The sequence below is a fragment of the Cornus florida genome, unplaced genomic scaffold (assembly GCF_030987335.1).
Source record: "Cornus florida cultivar Cherokee Brave unplaced genomic scaffold, ASM3098733v1 CherokeeBrave_3.0.0_Hap2_Chr11, whole genome shotgun sequence".
NCBI classification, from domain to species: Eukaryota; Viridiplantae; Streptophyta; class Magnoliopsida; order Cornales; family Cornaceae; genus Cornus; species Cornus florida.
This window is the reverse complement of record NW_026775581.1, coordinates 131,988,698-132,006,750: the sequence shown is the minus strand read 5'-3', so window position 1 is coordinate 132,006,750 and position 18,053 is coordinate 131,988,698. Positions and strand designations below refer to the sequence as shown.

General features: G+C 37.6%; 2 protein-coding genes across 8 annotated transcripts; one reads left to right on the top strand and one right to left on the bottom strand.

The window, feature by feature from the left end:
* Window positions 1-71: 71 nt before the first annotated feature.
* On the top strand, window positions 72-4,271 carry LOC132286967 (eukaryotic translation initiation factor 5-like). Of its 3 annotated transcripts, none has more exons than XM_059789415.1 (2): window positions 72-224; window positions 2,257-4,271. In XM_059789415.1, the coding sequence occupies exon 2, from the start codon at window positions 2,620-2,622 to the stop codon at window positions 3,979-3,981; it is 1,362 nt and encodes a 453-aa protein (XP_059645398.1). In that variant the 5' UTR covers window positions 72-224; window positions 2,257-2,619; the 3' UTR covers window positions 3,982-4,271. The 3 variants fall into 3 exon arrangements, with proteins under 3 accessions (XP_059645398.1, XP_059645399.1, XP_059645397.1); XM_059789416.1 differs by having other exon boundaries at window positions 72-253; XM_059789414.1 differs by having other exon boundaries at window positions 72-266.
* A 4,019-nt stretch (window positions 4,272-8,290) lies between these two features.
* Window positions 8,291-17,654, bottom strand: LOC132284392 (uncharacterized). Of its 5 annotated transcripts, none has more exons than XM_059786499.1 (9): window positions 17,277-17,654; window positions 16,923-16,956; window positions 16,109-16,489; window positions 12,402-12,473; window positions 12,035-12,102; window positions 11,755-11,905; window positions 10,466-10,546; window positions 10,288-10,377; window positions 8,291-8,667 (listed from the first exon to the last, which is right to left on the bottom strand). In XM_059786499.1, exons 3-9 carry the CDS (start codon window positions 16,361-16,363, stop codon window positions 8,578-8,580), a joined length of 807 nt encoding a protein of 268 aa, XP_059642482.1. In that variant the 5' UTR covers window positions 16,364-16,489; window positions 16,923-16,956; window positions 17,277-17,654; the 3' UTR covers window positions 8,291-8,577. The 5 variants fall into 5 exon arrangements, with proteins under 5 accessions (XP_059642482.1, XP_059642480.1, XP_059642479.1 ...); XM_059786497.1 differs by lacking the exon at window positions 17,277-17,654 and adding an exon at window positions 16,628-16,734 and having other exon boundaries at window positions 16,923-16,937; XM_059786496.1 differs by lacking the exon at window positions 16,923-16,956.
* Between the last annotated feature and the right edge of the window lie 399 nt (window positions 17,655-18,053).

Here is an 18,053-nt window from a genome sequence, read left to right as displayed (position 1 = left end):
GTTTTATTGTAATTTTTTTTTTTTTTCGGGAGTTTTATTGTAAATGCTACTACATGTAATTCTGGTATCGAAAGTATGTGGGCATTTTTCTCCATTCCGATTCCAATCCTATATAAGAAATCGCTTTGGCCGCCTCTCATCACTCATTTCCTGCACCAGCTAAACCCTAATCTCTTTCTCTCTCTACTTTTCTCTCTCTAGAATTTCATGTTGCTCCATCCAAGGTAGACGAAGGCTCGGGCTTATTCGATCGGTGAAATTTATCTGTACCATTCGATTGCTCTCGTGTTCTTTCTTTTCGATTACATATATATACACAACATCTCTATGAATCTGCTTTGATATTATAAAATCGCGTGTATAAATGACAGATCTCAGCTATGCTATTTGAGATTTTTGATGTTATCATAATAAAAGTGATGGATAGTTTTGTAAGCTAATAATATGTTTTTGTTTAGGGTTTTTTTTGTAGTTCGTGCTATGTGTGTAGTGTTTGTTGAGATTCAGTGTATGGAAAGCTCGAATATGGGGTTGAATGTGATTATTTGATTGAATGGATAAGCCATTGGAATCAGGCCTTGATGGTTTTGATTCTTAATATTTGTTTATTTATTTATTTTATCATAAATCTATTTTTGTTCGAGTCCGTACATGCTTCACGTTTCTTATATTTGATTATTTATGAATGTTGCGAACTAGTTATCTTTTTTAGTAACTAAAAGAGATTTCTTGAAATCCACTTCATTTCTTTGTATTTTTTATTGTCAAACCATGGATTTCCTAGTTGTCTATTTGGTTGCAGAGAAAATGGATGAATTTTTTTTTTATATAAATATATTGATATTTTTGTTTTTCAGCTGTGAAAAAACCCTATTAAGGCAAATGGTAGTATTGAGGCTTGGTTGTTTTGAATTTATTGGCTTGTTGAATCTGAAAAAGGCTGTGATCTAAAATATGAAGTGTCACTTACATCCCTAAATTATAGATGAATTCTGAAAGAGAAGAGAGAAAAATAATAGATATGAAATTGTGCAGTTTCTATTCCGCCTGCATTTTATGCCATAATAAAGTGTCTTTAGGGATTTAGTCACTTTGAAAGTTTGAATGCACATTTGGATTGTTCTCCTATATTAATTAAGTGTCTTAAGGCTTAGATGATACAGGCATGGTTGCTTAAAATTCATATCCTCTTCATTGTTGTTGTTATGGTTAGTTTTAAGGTCATGTGGTTCAAAAATTAATTTTGAGGATCAAGAAAGCTAATTCTACATAATTTCATCTTCTATTATTTCATTCACTTGTAGGTTATGCTGGTGTGGTTTTGGGCTTCACATTTCTGCCTGTAATTAGCACCCTCAGTGATTTAGTTGAAGAAAATCATGTATTTGGAAACACCGATTTGCTTATTTTTGTGTGGCATAACAATATATTGAATCTGATACATGAGCCAATTTTGAATGGATAATCATCAATTATATGACAATGCTATTTCCTTTGACTTTTCGCTTATATTCTCTTAGTTAGTTAGGTATTGAAACCAAAGTAATTTGAGTTATTTATGTGACCATCGTACTGTTGGCAAAAATTATTTATGTGACCATTGTCTAACTTCCTTGTTGAGAAACATCTCTTGTTAGATTAGTGGTCATCTTTGTTGTCTCGTTTATTTAACCTACTTCTGTGTCTTACGTAGCTCATGATTTGTGGAAAGTCTTCCATTTTTCTCTGTTTTCAAGCCTCTCTCATGTATAAGAGGATATTTCTCTTTTAATCTTTCACCATGTGGGTTATACATATAAAAATGGTGTGGATTAGTTTGAGAATATTTCAGCCTTACTACTTCACAAGTGGTAAATTTTGTAACTTTTTTTTGTTCATCTTTATTCTTGACAAATTATTTCTTCTCCTTACGCATGAAATTAAAAGTGGTGCTTGGATGGTTCATATTGTTGATTTTAGAATTACTGGATTTCACATGTCTGTCATATTCTGAAAAAAGAATTGACTCTTATTAATTGAACATGCTGATGTTGGGAACTTAGTGTGGTGTGGCATTCATTTCACATGAAAAGGAGATAGAGGAAAAAGTTGTGTTGTGTAGCTAAGTGTTGGGAACCCTTTCTGAAATAATACCTTGTATAGGTTGGGGATGGTCCCATTGTTTGCAGTAGCTATCCGATTATAATCATTATATTTTTTCAATGCTTGCATTTTTAAAAATGTTTTCAAGTTCATAATCTTACCTTGTTGATTCAGGGAGCTTGTTGGTTCATCTGCGGACTGCTAATATTTGAGTTGAAGTGTGCCAACATTGAAGTTTCTTTTATGTCCAAACAAGCCATTCTTTATTTGGGATCAATTGGGTTGCTTGGAGAGTACTGTCCGACGTCAAGGAAAAAGAACTCACTGTTTTCAGATAGAATAGACTGCATGAATATCGGGTCATTTCGGGAACACCCGGGGTCTTTTTATTGTTGCAGCTGGGTGCAACCTTCCCTTAGTACACAGGATCAATCTATTTGTGCCCAAGAACTCTTGGAAAACACCTACATATTGAAATCCAGCATTTCCTTCTTGTGATAGCAATTTTGTCTTGGATCTTTCTGTACTGAAGCAAAAATGGCTTTACAGAACATAGGTGCCAGCAATAGTGATGATGCCTTCTACAGGTACAAGATGCCTAAGATGATTACCAAGATAGAGGGCCGAGGAAATGGCATCAAGACAAATGTTGTCAATATGGTTGATATTGCAAAGGCATTGGCGAGGCCAGCTTCTTACACAACAAAGTATTTTGGTTGTGAGCTTGGAGCCCAATCTAAATTCGACGAGAAAACTGGGGTTTCACTTGTTAATGGGGCTCATGACACTGCCAAACTTGCTGGTCTCCTCGAGAACTTCATAAAGAAATATGTTCAATGTTATGGTTGTGGAAACCCTGAAACTGAGGTCTTAATTACAAAAAGTCAGATGATCCAACTTAAATGTGCTGCTTGTGGTTTTGTATCGGATGTGGACATGAGAGACAAACTGACAACTTTCATCTTGAAGAACCCACCTGAAACGAAGAAGGGGGCCAAGGACAAGAAGGCAATGAGGAGGGCTGAGAAAGAGCGATTGAAGGAAGGTGAGGCTGTTGATGAGGAGCAGAAGAAGCTAAAGAAAGAGAAAGAGGTGAAGAAGAAGACTTCTACCAAGGATGGTCCTAAAAAAGTCATCTCTGCCAAGAAGAAAGCCAGTGGCTCTGATGAGGAAGGCACTCCACCAGCTATAAGCCACCAGGTTGATGAGAAGGAAGAGGCTGATGAGGATGAAGAGGATGATGTTGAGTGGCAAGCTGACACATCAATGGAGGCTGCTCGCCTGCGGATCCAAGAGCAACTGACATCTGTTACAGCGGACATGGTTATGCTTTCCACAAAGGAGGCAGAGAAGAAGTCCAAGGCGAGCATTAAAGCGAGTGACAGTCTAGAAAATGCTCCGCCGCTTGAGGAGAATTCCAAGATTGAGAATGGGGGCTCAACCCATGAAAGGCTTGTGGAAGAGGTGAAAGCAAATATGAAGAAAGGTGTTACTGCAAGTCAATTCCAGTCCATTTTGGGATCGCTTTCTGGATCTCCTCAGGAAATAATGACTTCTTTTTTTGAGGCACTCTTTGATTGTGTTGAGAAAGGGTTTACAAAAGAGGTGTCCAAGAAGAAAAGCTATCTTGCTGCCGCTGTTGCTCAGGATGAGAAATCACAGTTGCTTCTGCTTAGAGCAATGGAGGCTTTCTGTGTGAAGTCAAGCTCGGCTGCATTGAAGGAAGTGGCTTTGATTTTGAAAGCACTTTATGATGCTGATGTGTTGGAGGAAGAGTACATAGTACAGTGGTACAAGGAGGGACTGACAGGAGGCAACAAGGACTCTCTGATCTGGAAGAATTCAAAGCCTTTCATTGAGTGGCTCCAGAGCGCGGAGTCGGAAACTGAAGAGGAGTGATTGATACGTTAGTGTCTTCAGTTACTTGTTTTGCATTCAGTTTTCTGCGACCTTACTATCTGTTTGTGTTTTGTCTGGTGTAGTAAAAGAGTCTATTGGTATATTATGCTTTCAGTTAAACATAGATTGCTTGAAATAAGTAGCTCTTTGTGCAAAGGGCTAGTTTCTTGCAATATGTGGAACTAAATCTGCTTAGATTTTCTTCTTGTGGTCATTGTTGATGTGTCTGTCTGTCTGTCTCTCTCTCTGGGTTAATCAAGTTTTTATATAATGAATGGCCTTTTTACTCCTCTCCACCTCTATAAGCAGCAGCTATTGTGAAAAGTCTGAACTATTACAACACTACCATATAACGGTAGGACCTATTTTTGTGTGCTCGATTATAATGAAACAAGGTACGTCCTAATACGGAAGCTTGGGCAAATGTAGAATTCAAAGGAAATTCTCTTGCGGTGGTTGTTTCAGGTGTTTTTGATCCCACTTACCACTTTCCATTTGTGGCTTAAATTAACAGGATAGATGTTGGAAGGATTTGTTGGTGATCCTAATCGTAACTCTCCCCTTCAGCTGCTTCATCTAGTAGTGGAGTACTAATTTCATGGGCTAATGGCACCTATTATTTATGTTTCTTCTGATTTTTTTGCCGTTTCTTTTTCCATTTTTTACTTTAGTTTCTAATTATTCATGCAATCCGTTTAAAGTGGGGTGGGATGGAAAAAGGGCAATAAAAGAAAATTAGTCAATTTACCATTTTCTCATGATCTAATGAAAGAAAAAACTCTTCCAATTTATTATAATTAAATTCCCTCACATGCCCTCCTAGCTGGTTAGTCCATAATTGTATGATGCATATAATAGTTTTGTAGGAGTTTGTGGAGAACATTTGGTTGAGTCCTAGAATAATGTGCGTAAATATCATATATATTTTGACTGGGTATTCTAAAAAACTAATTTAGACCCCATAAAAGGAATGGATGTGTCGTTAACCCACCAAACACGGCGGGAGTGAAAAAGATCCGGTGCATCATCAAGTAATTCAATGAATTAATTCAAAATGCGTAAGCAATGAAAAGAAGGTGGTCACTAAGAATTGATGTCAACCATGAGACTCAAAGTGGACTTCAACAAAGTCACAGAACTCAAGATCAAATACTTCTTGAACCAATCCACCCAAATTCTGTCTTTAGACAGCAAAAAACTACCTATTTTGTGAAATAGTTGATTGCCACGACAGCATGCTTGGTTTGTCCTTTTCCGGCCAATCAAGTCTATTCCCCATTGGACAAAAAGACATGGGCTAGACATCGGTACCAGCTCCTCTCAAAACTCTCATTTTATTTCAAAAATTCAATCTTTATACATTTTAAAAGGTTTAGTGACATAATAGGTACCTTGATTGAGGTATTTTCTTTTTCCAAAAAGTTCCGTTTTAGTTTTGAAAATCACGCGTTTTCGAAAAATAATAGCTCGCAGCCAATCGTTTGTAGCCCAGTTGGATCAATCATAAATGGTTTGGATCGATCGTACCGTCAAATAGAACTAGAATAAGTTCCAAATACAATAGAGTTGACAGCAGAATAAAACACTAAAAAAACACTAGGGTAAAGTACATTGACACCCCTTAAAGTTTGGGGAAAGGACAAGCAGAGAAAAGTTAGCCTATTTTTGGACAATGACACTCCTTCAAGTTTGAAAAATGGACAAAGAGACCTTGAAGATGGTGAATTGATCTTATTACCCTTTCAAATAAAATTAACATTTTAATTGACTTAAATACCCTTTGATTAAACCCGAACCCGAACCCGAACCCAAACCCGCCTGTGTATATTATATAGTTCACCAGAGGAGAGAGAAGGGAGATCAGATGGATGGTGGTTGTGGCCGCGGTGGTGGGTGTAGAGAGAGGGGGAAGAGAGGGGCGGCTATAGTTGAAGAGATGAGGTGAAAAGGAGAGAGAGGAAGAAGATATGAGAGAGATTGTGGTGATGGCTGCGACAGTGGGGGTGGCGGCGATGAATGCGACAGTGGCGGCGACGAATGCGACAGTGGCGGCGACGGCGATGACTGCGACAGTGGCAGCGAAACCCAGAAGCATTGGCGAAACCCTGAAATTGCTGGCGAGGACCAAGCTCCGATGACGATGCGGCCATGGACTGAACAGTGTGGCGAAGTTTAGAAACCGAGCAACAAGAGACCGACGAGCAAAAACAATCCGGCGAGGACCAAGCTCCGATGACGACAAGGTTCAGATGAGCACAGTCCGACGGCCGTCACCTACAAGGCCGAGGAGGCTGAAGTGGCCATTGCTTCTGCCGTCCGTTTTGAGTCAAGTTAGAGCCCTTTCCGTGCGAAGATGAGAATTGGGGATGGTGATGTGCACAGATGAGGGGGTGATATATATGTGTGTGTGTATGCATGTGTATAGAGAGAGAGGGGAAGAGGGTGGTGGTGGCGGCGGCACCGATCTCATCCTCAAATCTTCCTTGCAGGCTTAAACATCAACTCTCTACCGCTGTCAAGAATTAAAGACGCTGGCGTGGGGAACGTCTCTGTTAATCCTGGTCAAACCCGGCTTGTCCGAGGCAGAGTTCGCCGCCCGAACCGAGGCTGAGCTTTGGCGAGGTCGAGGAGGTGGCAGTGGCAGAGCTCCTTTTCGGCATCTTCTTTAGTGGGTGGTGATTATGGAGGTTGGGGGTTGGTGGAGATTGGGGGCGGTGGTGACTGATTGTTGGTGTGTGTGTGTGTGTATATATATATATATAAGTATATATGAAAAGGGTATTTTGGCCATTTAAGTTTTATAAATTTTATAATTAAAATTAATAAAATAGTGAAGGGTAAAGTGGACTTTTCACTTGATTTAAGGCTCTGTTTGGAGGACAAATTTAACAAGGGTGTGTGTGTGTCCAAAAACAATTCAACTTTCCTCTGCCTGTCCTTTCCTCAAACCTCAGGGGTGTCTTTGTACTTTACCCAAAACACTGTGATATGCATTTTCACACATTTATCTTTGTCTATACACTATTCACAAATTTTGGTTCAATCAATTAAATGAAAGCCAATTTTTTTTTACAAATATAAAAGAATTTCACTGAGTGTATCTATTCATTCGGATAGACTTTCATGTCACCTCTCGTTCAAGAACATTATCAACCGAAATGATATGATTTACTGTTGCGATCAATGTTAGAAAGAAATATTTAATATCTGAATTAAAAAAATTCAACCCACAAATAAGTCTATCTGAATCTTTATTTTATCAATACACTCTAATTTATAAAATGATAAAAAAAAGGAAAAAAAGAAGGGGACATTGTAAATCTCCCAAATTTTAAAATCGATAAGCTCAATAAAACATGAAAGCAAGAGCAAGCAAAAAAAAAAAAAATGATAGCCAATTCATGTCATATCAACCTAAGATTATATTATATTATATAGTTCAACTGAAACAGGACCTATTAAATAATTGTATAAAGCACGAGTTATTAAACAAGTAACACAACTTGACCCATTTAACCCGTTCAATAAATAAGCGGTGAGTTGTGACAACACTTCTGATCAGTTTTAGATGGTCTCTCAAGTTGACAACCTCACATTATTATAACAACCTATAGCAGGATTCAAAACTACTTTTATATGATGCTAGAGAGTCTGGCTTCCTATGATTTTCTATTTATAGAGGATATCAGATCTTTGGTGTATAATTAATGATTAACTGTGTGACCTCGGTTGATGTTGGTTCTTATCTTACTCTACGGATTGATGATCTGATTGTGTACATGAATGTATTGAAAAATAAAATAAAATCTAAATGGTAATTGCCAATATTGGTTAAACAATTACCAAAAAGAAAGAATGCACAGTACAATTGTTCATAATAGTCACTGTTCATGGACTTCTGAGACACCAAACACAGAAGAGACTGGCACTTGAAAGATCAACATGAGATGGTTCGTAGTAGCAGGCATTAATCAATCAAAATCCTATCAATTCCAGCATCAAAGTGATTCTGGAGCAAAGATATCTGAAAACGGATGGTCTCAAATCAAGCAATGCGCTCCTACAAAATATATGAAAGAAGTGACCTGCAAACTTTATCTGAATTATGTTTCCACCATAAACAACATGGGAAAGAGAGAGACTTCGATCGTTAAACTAAAGTTTCAATTGAAGAAGAGGAAAAAGGAAAGGAAAATCTATTCTATAATTCTATTTTCAAACATTTTTACATCAATAGTGTTCTCTGCTTTCAGCCAATCTTAATAATGAACACTTTTCTCCACATCTGTTCGTTGCTTCTCTCTCTCTCTTTCATTTTTTTTTTTTTTTTGGTATAATGTATATACAGTGGATTATATTCCTAATTAAAAAAACAGTTTTCCGAATTCTTCTAGAGACGCAGAAGATTCAAGGATGATACAGCAATATAAGTGCTTAGTCGCATTGCATTACCCGGTCATAAGTGAGCATCTAAATGGAGTCACAAGACTTCCTTCTGCACCCAATATAAATTGCAGGAAGCAATTTCTGTTTTGCTCCTCTCATGCTGATACTTCGTGCGATTAGCTTCCTAAAAGTGAGTGAAGGTAGCAGCATTTACTGAAAATGAATGAGATGTGGTTGAAGCTGCAGTTGTGGCAGCTCAGTTTCTTCGTCTGATGTGGCAAGAGCAAAGTTACGAGAATCCTAATGCAGAGAAAAATAAAAAGCAATGAAATCCAGTGCGTTAAAATTTTTTGTGGCAGTAACCTGACAATTTATGATTTATCACCTGCATCCAGAATATATATATATATAAATATATATATATCAAAGAAAATTTATTTTTACATGGCCAACAGAGTTGGATAGAAATAACTTGAGAATCATAGGAGTACTGTTACCCATGGCATGGGGATAACTTAATTGTGGGTATCCGAAGGGAGTAGTCACACCCCAAAAGGTAGTGGGGACACCTTCTGTTATGAACAATGCTTGCATCTTGCGCAGGGAGGATGAAGCTGACGTGGCCCAATGACGCACTGACAAGTGTCCAACACTAAATATTAAAGATGATATGGGCAATGCCCGTTTTTACGGGTTCAACCTGGTTTGAGCGAGAAAATTTGTTGGTTTGAGCGAGAAAATTTGTTGATTCGGTTGATGTGCCAACCTTGATGAGATGGGCACACGCGGCGTTCTCTCTCGCCGTTGATATGCCGACCTTGATCGCTCTGACCGGTGGTTTGATCGCTCCCGATGAAGCTATCAGCTCCTTGTTCTCGTCGTAGAGAGATAGGTTTAGAATTGTGATGATGCCGTACTCTTGAAGCAGAGGATCGGACAACAAGATCAGCGAAATCAACGGCTTGATCGCGCCGGTGCAAGCGATCTTGATTCAGTTCTCGAACTTGTTCTTGGCGAGGAGCTTGATCTCCATCGTTACTTGCTTTTGATCCTCGATTGAGCTCGCCTTGAGGCTGGAGACGAGTTACCGGATCAGCTCGTTGGAATTATCCGTATCGCAGGCGACTAGGAGTTGCCGGCTCTGAGACGACGCCGTTGAGAACTCGCTGGATCGGTCGCTGTTGCAGTCACTGAAGGCAGCCAAATCGTCATTGATCCTCAGATCGTTCAAGCTCCATCCCATGTATGTGTAATTCGACTGAACCTCTTTTTCCATTTCCAAAAATGATCAAAACTATCACTCACTCACTCACTGCATCAACAATCAACAATTGGTCGGCGTTTAATCGGAATTGTTGGGTTATCTCCGGGAAGGGGTAATGGGGAAGTGAAAACGACCTCGTTTGGATGCTTTGCTTCGAAGATGGGCTTTATGGCGGACTTAAAGTGAAGACATAAGAGAGGGAGAGAACACCTGAGTTAGGGAGAGAACACCTGGTTTGAGCGAGAGAGAAGAGACTGACAAGGACAAAAGGAAAAAGGGGTGTTGCCCATCTCATCTTTAATATTTAGTGTTAGCGGGTCATTGGGCTACGTCAGCAGGGAGGATGAACTTCATCCTCCCTGCGCAGGATGCAAGCATTGTTCTTCCGTTATCAAAAAGGAAATTACAGACCAGTTTACTATCTGCATTGTAATGAATGAACAGCATGCCTACTACGGAAAACTTTATGAAAGAGAAATGAACAAATTAACGGGGAAATATCTACCAGAAGTTGGGAACTTGAGAAAACAAACTCAGCATTTTGAAAGCAAAAGAGGCTGAAGTACAATACTTGATGCTGGCAACAAGAGTGAGGGGCACCAACTTAAACCACTTTATCTGAAATATCATTTAACAGAAGTTGAGATATCACAGACCTGTTGGTGACGTCGACGTTGGATAGCTGTAAATGCTTTAACCATGATATAGATTGGCAGAAGGATCCCAACAGTTCTCAACACCAGTAGCTGTAGATTAAACAATGATATATTTTTTAAACATCATTGTGTTCAAAGAGCATCATCATTCTAAACAAAAGTGACATAGCCATCTCACCATTAACAATGTAATTGAGTATTCTCCAGCTCCACTAATAATGATAGGTAGAGTATGGCGTAACACCAAAAGAACCATAAACTGCAAATACACAAATATACTTGCTTCATAAAATCAGAATAACTTTATCTAGAAAGAAACATTGACACTGTCCTGATAGAAAGTATAGGGAGGATGATGAAGTAGGTAAAGGATCGCTGGGTAAGAAAAAGAAGTGATCTATATATATTGTTCACATAAAACTTTTATTATAAATTATTAACACAAAAGATTCTAATTAAGTAAAATTCAAGTACATTTTTATGGATACCAAAGTACTGTAATTCAAGTATCACTTTTATGGATACCAGAGTACCGCAACACAGAATTATTGTTAGGAGTTGTGCTTCGTGATCAACAGTTACGAGCATAAAGATGGGTTTGAAAATTTTCATACTTGTATAGAAAGTATAAATAATATTCTAAAACATACCCACCGAAAGGGAAAAAAAAATCTATCAGATATGTAGAAAGAGGTTTATTAGCACATAACTGTGATATAAGAAAAAAAGAATCTCCAGGAATGCTTCACTTCTATTTATGCAAATCATAAATCATTTAATACACAAAAGATTCCACTTGATTATTATTTTTATTATAGTCATCTTTATAATCAAAGTAACTATACGAAACACCATGATTCAGTAAAGTAATGCCATCTGCCGAAAACTGTATATTATATGATGGAACAAGACCTCAGAGCACATTTAACACTGCAAGTGATGCAAAAATCGGTCATAACACACCGAAATCCCAAGTGTAACGCCACATACAACATGGAAATAGAGATTTCTATGCTACATGCATAACATCATGCAACTTCATTTTCAATTGTACTCCGCCAAAGGTCCCCAACAAACTAAAATTGTTTACATCTCAATTAGATTGGTTACATCTCAACAGCATTGTGGCTGGAGCCGTTTTTTATGCCCCAGCATAATTTGAAGACCTGATTGGGCATTGTAACCTGAAAGAGTAGGAAAGCAATGAAAACTTCCTGGCAGTCACCCTAGCCTATCTAGGAAAATTACCTGCATAGGTAACTTAGCCAGAAATATAACATACACACTCACACACACACATATCTATATTTATGTAGCAGCTGAGGAGAATGACCCTACAGGGTCAATGTGGTTAGCCACCTCATTCTCAACCTATTTACCATATACAATATCATAAATTTTTGCATCTTCTGAAAAATCTCATAAAAGACACAGAGAGAGAGAGAGAGAGAGAGAGAGAGAGAGTACAATTGTAGCAACTAAACGGCAGCATATCAGGCTTCTTGAAGTGGGAGATGAATAGTCATCAAAGTTCTGATCCAGAAAATTGCGATCAGCAGCAACCATGGCTATAAGTTGAGGATTATGCTGGTCCCTCCTGGAAACTTCCCAATGTCCCCTAAGATAATCCTCATATGGGAATCCCATTATTTGTTGTCAGTAAAATATGAGGGAAAAAAAATAAAACATTTATGAAGGAATAAGTTTTAATATCTCAAAAAAATAATAAAGGTGTAAAAAAATGTACCTGAAGTTCATTGGAATACCACCATAATGGAACAGAGGGGGTGGTGCTGTGTAATCTGGCTTGAATTGCTGCAACCACATTCAAACCAAATTAAAGTAACCAACCATCGAAATATAGGATTAATTATATTTTATTTACTTTTCTGTAAGGTCTTCCCCCCTCCTCAACTCCTTCAATCTGATGCCCATCTGATAGGAATTGGACACTTCACCTTCCACATAGGGAGGGATAGGAGATGCCAGCTAAGCTAGACAGATGGTGGTAACTATCCAACTAAATAGGACAATATAACTTGGCAAAAATAATTGGTTAGAATAAGTAAGAGCCCTGCGGAATCAGAAGTGTGCATAAGAATATCATGGCATACCTGGTGGCAGATCTCACAGATAGTGTTCCCCTTCTCATTGCACCACCTTTGGACGCATCTGCGATGGGCATACTGCATAATGAAAAAGATGGTAAGAACTATGACTATCACATTGAACCATCTACAACCACTTAAGAACATTTTAACATGAAGAATATTAGGGAGAAAAATAAGACTGAGTAGCTAATGCCTCCCACAAATGATATACTCAAGAGTTCAATGTGATCCATGGAATTAGTGGAGTTACAGTAGCACTAGATATAACTTCAAGTGACACTCCGAACATCATTGGATATTTTTCATTAGAAAATTGTCTAAATACAACAGCTTGGACTAAGACTTCCCTCATTCCACTCATAGCTCTTGGTTCTCGCTACACCTTTTTATTGAAACTTGACAACCCAGTTTTCTCTGTTGGGCTACCTGCTTGATAGTCAATTCATAATATAAAAAAGGGTAAATTGCTCTGACCTCCCCTGAGGTTTGCTGTTTATTACACACGGATTAAAGTTTTTAAAAAACCAAGGTCAACCTCCCTTGAGGTTTGGCTGACTTAACCCTAACCAAATCTTCCGTGAATTGACCGTCAACTTCATCAAAGTCAAGTCAAAAAAAAAAAAAAATGTAAATGCCCAAACTACCCTCATACGCAGAACATTTACAAAATTAACCTCATCAATCAAATGAAATCACCATTTGTACCATTAGTAATTGGACCAAATTACCCCTTAAAAAGGGGTAAATTTAATATACTTATCGGCTTGTAAATGCGATATTTCGTTAGTGACCCTTTCAAGACATTGGCTTGTCACACCTTATTCATTAGATTCTTTAGTCACAACATCCCTGCGTACAAAGAAAAGATATCCGCAATTCACGGAGTAATTAGTTGAATCCCCGGGTCCGTTAATCCCGTAAAAAGAAAGAAGAAAGAATGAATACCTCCTGCGCTTCTTCAAACCCTGGCATTTTCTTTTTTAAAATTTAGAATTTGCAGAATTTTCAAATTATATTTTTTAAAGAAAATGGGAATTTCATATATATATATATCAAAATAATGTATTTTATTTATTCTACTAAAAGTATATTTAATATACAAATTATATCATGTATATACATTACAGAATATATATACACATACATCATACATGTCATTCTCAATCAACGCCACCATCTCCATCGCATTGCCGCCTCCCCCCCTTCTCTCTCTCTTCCAAGGCGACTACACCACCATCCTCCACTGTCTCCATCACCCCCCTCCACTCTGTCCCTCCACAACACCATCACAACCTTTGTTTCTCTCTCTCACCATCACCAACACATTCCAACAACCTTACAGTAATTATTCATCAATTTGTACACACACACACACACACACACACATGCAGATCACTACTGTTGTTGCTGCCACCAATTCATCCCATCGTCAAAACCTAGCCCCAAATCAAACGCAACCTAAATTATCTCACACGTTTCTCTCTAAATTGCACAACTATAGTTTGTTCTTCATTTTTGCGCTGATTATTTCATTCCAATATGTGTTTTTGAGGTTTAACATTTTGGTGATTTAAGATCCATCTGTGCGTGTGTATGTGTGCTGGTGGAGGGAAATGAGCATTCTTTTATTTATGTGTGCTCGTGTGCACGTGTGTTTCGGTGGAGAGAACGGGACAAGAGAGAGTGTAGAGAGAAAGAGAGAGAGAGAAAGAGATGTCTACAATTGGGGTGGTTTCTAAAGTGAATAACAGGGAGAGAGTGTGAAGGGGGGTAATGGTGGAGGCAGAGTGTGACGGAGCAGCGATGATGGTAGAGGGAGAGTGGGAGTGGCAGCTGTGGAGAGAGAGAAAAAGAGAGAGGGTACATTGGTCATTTTAATATTTTCTTACCAAATGTAATTAAATTGAGGGTATTTTGATAATACCAAGGATGTAAACGGAGTTAACGGTTCCTTACCTTGACAGGGGTGTCAGAGTTATTTTCGCAAGACTTTAATCCGCATGTAATAAAGGCAAACCTTAGGGGAGGTCGAGGTAATTTACCCCATAAAAAATATATAAAAGCTAAAAAAAATAATAGTAATAAAAGAAAGTTAGGAAGTGTTAAAGCTTGTTAGTTGTTAAGAGTAACCATCTCCATTCCTACAAATTCTACATTCGAAAATAGGAACCAAATCGAGGAAAGGATGGCTATAGTTCACCATGCAATAATGATGTTGATAACTATTAAACCACTTAAACCAGCTTCTGAAATGGATATCATGGTCAAAGACATTAAGATTAAATGCATGCACCACTGCTTCCTGGAGAAATTAAGATGGATAAGAAAATTAATTGCAGTTCTAAACACTGCTTAACTTCGCAAAATTATCTTTCTTAGCAGATGGTTATGAAATGGAGCATCTATCCTATGAAAAAACTTTATCACTTCATTCATCAAGGATTTATAAATTATATCGCAGAGGAGGAAAAAAAAACATCTAGCTCTAATTGTGTATCTTCATTTTCCTATTGGACAAAAGTTCCCTATGAATTTCATTATAAAGACAGAGCAGACAAAAAGTACTATGACATGTAGTACATGACATTATTGAATGGAAAAAATTACAACAAAAAAGATAATGTTAATAATAAATGGATTTACATTGCATAGAAAACAAACCCATCAAGCTCTAATTGTGTATCTTCATTTTCTTATTGGACAAAAGTTCCCTTTGAATTTCATTATAAAGACAGAGCAGACCAAAAGTACAACGACATGTAGTACATGACATTATTGAATGGCAGAATTACAACAAAAAAGATAATGATAAATGGATTATTGAATTGCCTCAATTCAGCCACTAGAAATAATTATATTAAATAATATTAATCATTCTTTAAGATTACATAATTTAATGAGAGGTCTTTAATCTATTTCCTATCAAAATATTGCAATCCTACATTCAAAGGTTGTCACATAGTGCACCACAAGCATATATGTCAGAGGGTGTGAAGAGCAGCTTTCAAGTCTAACTACATAATTCTTTGAAAATAATATTCTCATCACCCCATAATATATTATGGTCTACAATGCCCCCTGGGAAGGGGGTGGGTGGAAGTATGAGCTCCTTTAGGACTTTCTGCTCATATGGAGAAGTGACCAAGGTCCTTCTAAGAAGAGACTATTAAAATATAGAATGGATTCCATAAGTTATTCCCGACGAAGTTGCTTTCACTTTCAGCACTGGAAAGATCATACACAGAATAAACGAGTAACCAAGAAAAATAAAATTCAGGTTTAAATATAGATAAATAAAGCATGCAATATGCTAGTATGCCAGCTTCCAATCTTTAGTCTCTCAAGACTTGTAGTTGGAAAGATAGACAACTCTTCTGCCAACACCCACCCTCCTTGCACTCCCCATATTGCCAACACACGTGCAAATAACAGGCTACATAAGTACCATGGGGATTTAAGAACGGGAAAACAGCCCAAGTAGATGACTAACATAAAGTGTTTAATCCTGACAAATGGTAAAAATGCATTAACTAAATCTTATACTATAATCTAATACTTCACTAAAATGGGGAAATTATTCACAAATACTTGAGGATAGTTCATATGCAATTAGTTAATATTATTTAAAATAATTACAAAGGCTAGTAAGATTTGGGCACTCAACAAACAATATAGGAAATTTTTGAATCAGACAATAAACCACAACTGACCTTCAAGCTACCACAGCAAGAACACGGGATCTCCATGTTTGAGTCCTCATCTTCATCCTGGCAAATCCTACACTCTACCATTTTCCCAGGTCCGAATCCAACATCCACATCCATCCTATGGGAAGAAAAATTAGTCACCATATCTTCACTCGCTGACGGCATGGCTTTCTGCAAACGATTTTTGCTCTCAATAGCAGCTTCAAGGGTGGATTCAGTGAGCAACCGATCGACCAACAACACAAAATGATCCCCCATGATTCAAATTAGACAAGAAGAAGTTGTAAAATAAAATATATAATAAACATAAAATCCTCAGAAACCCTTGTGAAATCTCTTTCTCTTCACTGTAAGTCCGGATAATCAAATCCCGAGAAAGTCAGCCTGCATTTGTTAGGAAAAAATAGTTCAGATAATAAAGAAATCTACAGTGTGTGTATAATATATATATATATATATATATATATATATATATATAGAGAGAGAGAGAGAGAGAGAGAGAGAGAGAGAGAGAGAGAGAACCTCTTTCTGGAAGAATTGAAAATTTGACCATCAAATGAGAAGGCCAAAAAGAAATAACAAATGAACTCTAATGGCACAAATGAAATCCCAAAAGAGAATGAAAAGACCTACAATATTATTTGGGAAAAGCAATGAAATGGCATTATAGAAAGAGAAGCATGTGCAATGAAGAAGTCCAATAACGGATGTTGGTAGCAGTGAAAAAGCAGCATTAAAACCAAATGGGCCACCAATGGAGATATAAAGCTGAACAATGAAAAAACGAAGAAGAAAAGAATGTCAAAAGTAAAGGTACCTTTATCTGAAATCAAAAGGCATCACAGAAATGCCTTCAAAACAGAAAAGTCAGGAAACAAAAAACAAAAACAAAATGAGAGATTAGGAACAAAATAGACCATAACCCAGATCAGATAAAGTACCATACAACTCCATGAGCATAAAATTATTTAGAGAGACATGAAAGGGGAAAAAAAAAAAACCTATTAAAAAGGAAAAATATCCAACCTGATTGAATGAAAACCTATTTGAACAGAGAGAAGGAGGGATAGAACCCAGATTGTAAAAAGCAGAGATGAACATGACAAATCAATGAAAACCCATTAAAGAGCTACTCCATAATTAGTATGAGAACAAGTAAAAGCAAGCTTACAAGAATGGGATGGGATGTCTGCAACAAAAGGAAGCTACAATTCTTTGTTTTTTTGGGGGTTTCCTTCATTCATGGTCTGAGTTTTGTAACGAAGCAAAAGATTGAGTGTCGTCATTATCGGTGCTACTCCATCACAAGCCAATCACAATCATTGTGTATTCTTTAGTGCGCGCGCACACACAAATAATACTCTCTCTCTCTAGTTTTTCTCTCTCCTGTTTGTGAGGGGAAAGTGGGAAGGAGGAAAGGGGAGACCTGAGAGAAATCCTAACGGCAAACCCCACGACCGCCACGCCAGGAGCTTCGTCAACCGGCTTAGCCGTTAGCTCGACTCTCGCTTTCTCGTCAAACTATAAATAGAATGTATCGCTAAATTTATCGTGAAATGACGTCCAACTTGTTTGTGTAATGGACCCTAATGTTGCCGAATCGTTATTATTCGTCTGTAGCGTGGGCCTTAGGGCCCATAACTTGGTTTGGTGTGTGTATATTTTTTAACCTAGGCAAGATAGGCGGGCACATACCTTGGGAAGAAAAATTTGGTTGCGCCTGTCATACCGTTTATTGCAATGCATGTAATATACGCGTACGAATGATCCAAATGCGCTTATTGCATGGTGTAACAGGTGTATCAAAGTTTTTTTCCTACTTTGCCCATCTCCTAAGAGCATCTCCAATGTTATCTTTATATATATATATATATATATATATATATATATATATTTATTTATTTATATTTTATGTAAATGTGATGTATCATAGTAAATTTACATAAAA

Excerpts from the sequence above, each read along its gene's own strand:
- LOC132286967 (XM_059789415.1), top strand. The coding sequence starts at position 2,620 with ATGGCTTTACAGAACATAGGTGCCAGCAATAGTGATGATGCCTTCTAC.
- LOC132284392 (XM_059786499.1), bottom strand. The coding sequence starts at position 16,363 with ATGGGGGATCATTTTGTGTTGTTGGTCGATCGGTTGCTCACTGAATCC. Across the intron at positions 12,103-12,401 it reads TCTGTGAGATCTGCCACCAG|CAATTCAAGCCAGATTACAC; the intron begins GTATGCCATGAT and ends ATGTGGTTGCAG. Across the intron at positions 11,906-12,034 it reads GGTATTCCAATGAACTTCAG|GGGACATTGGGAAGTTTCCA; the intron begins GTACATTTTTTT and ends GGATTATCTTAG.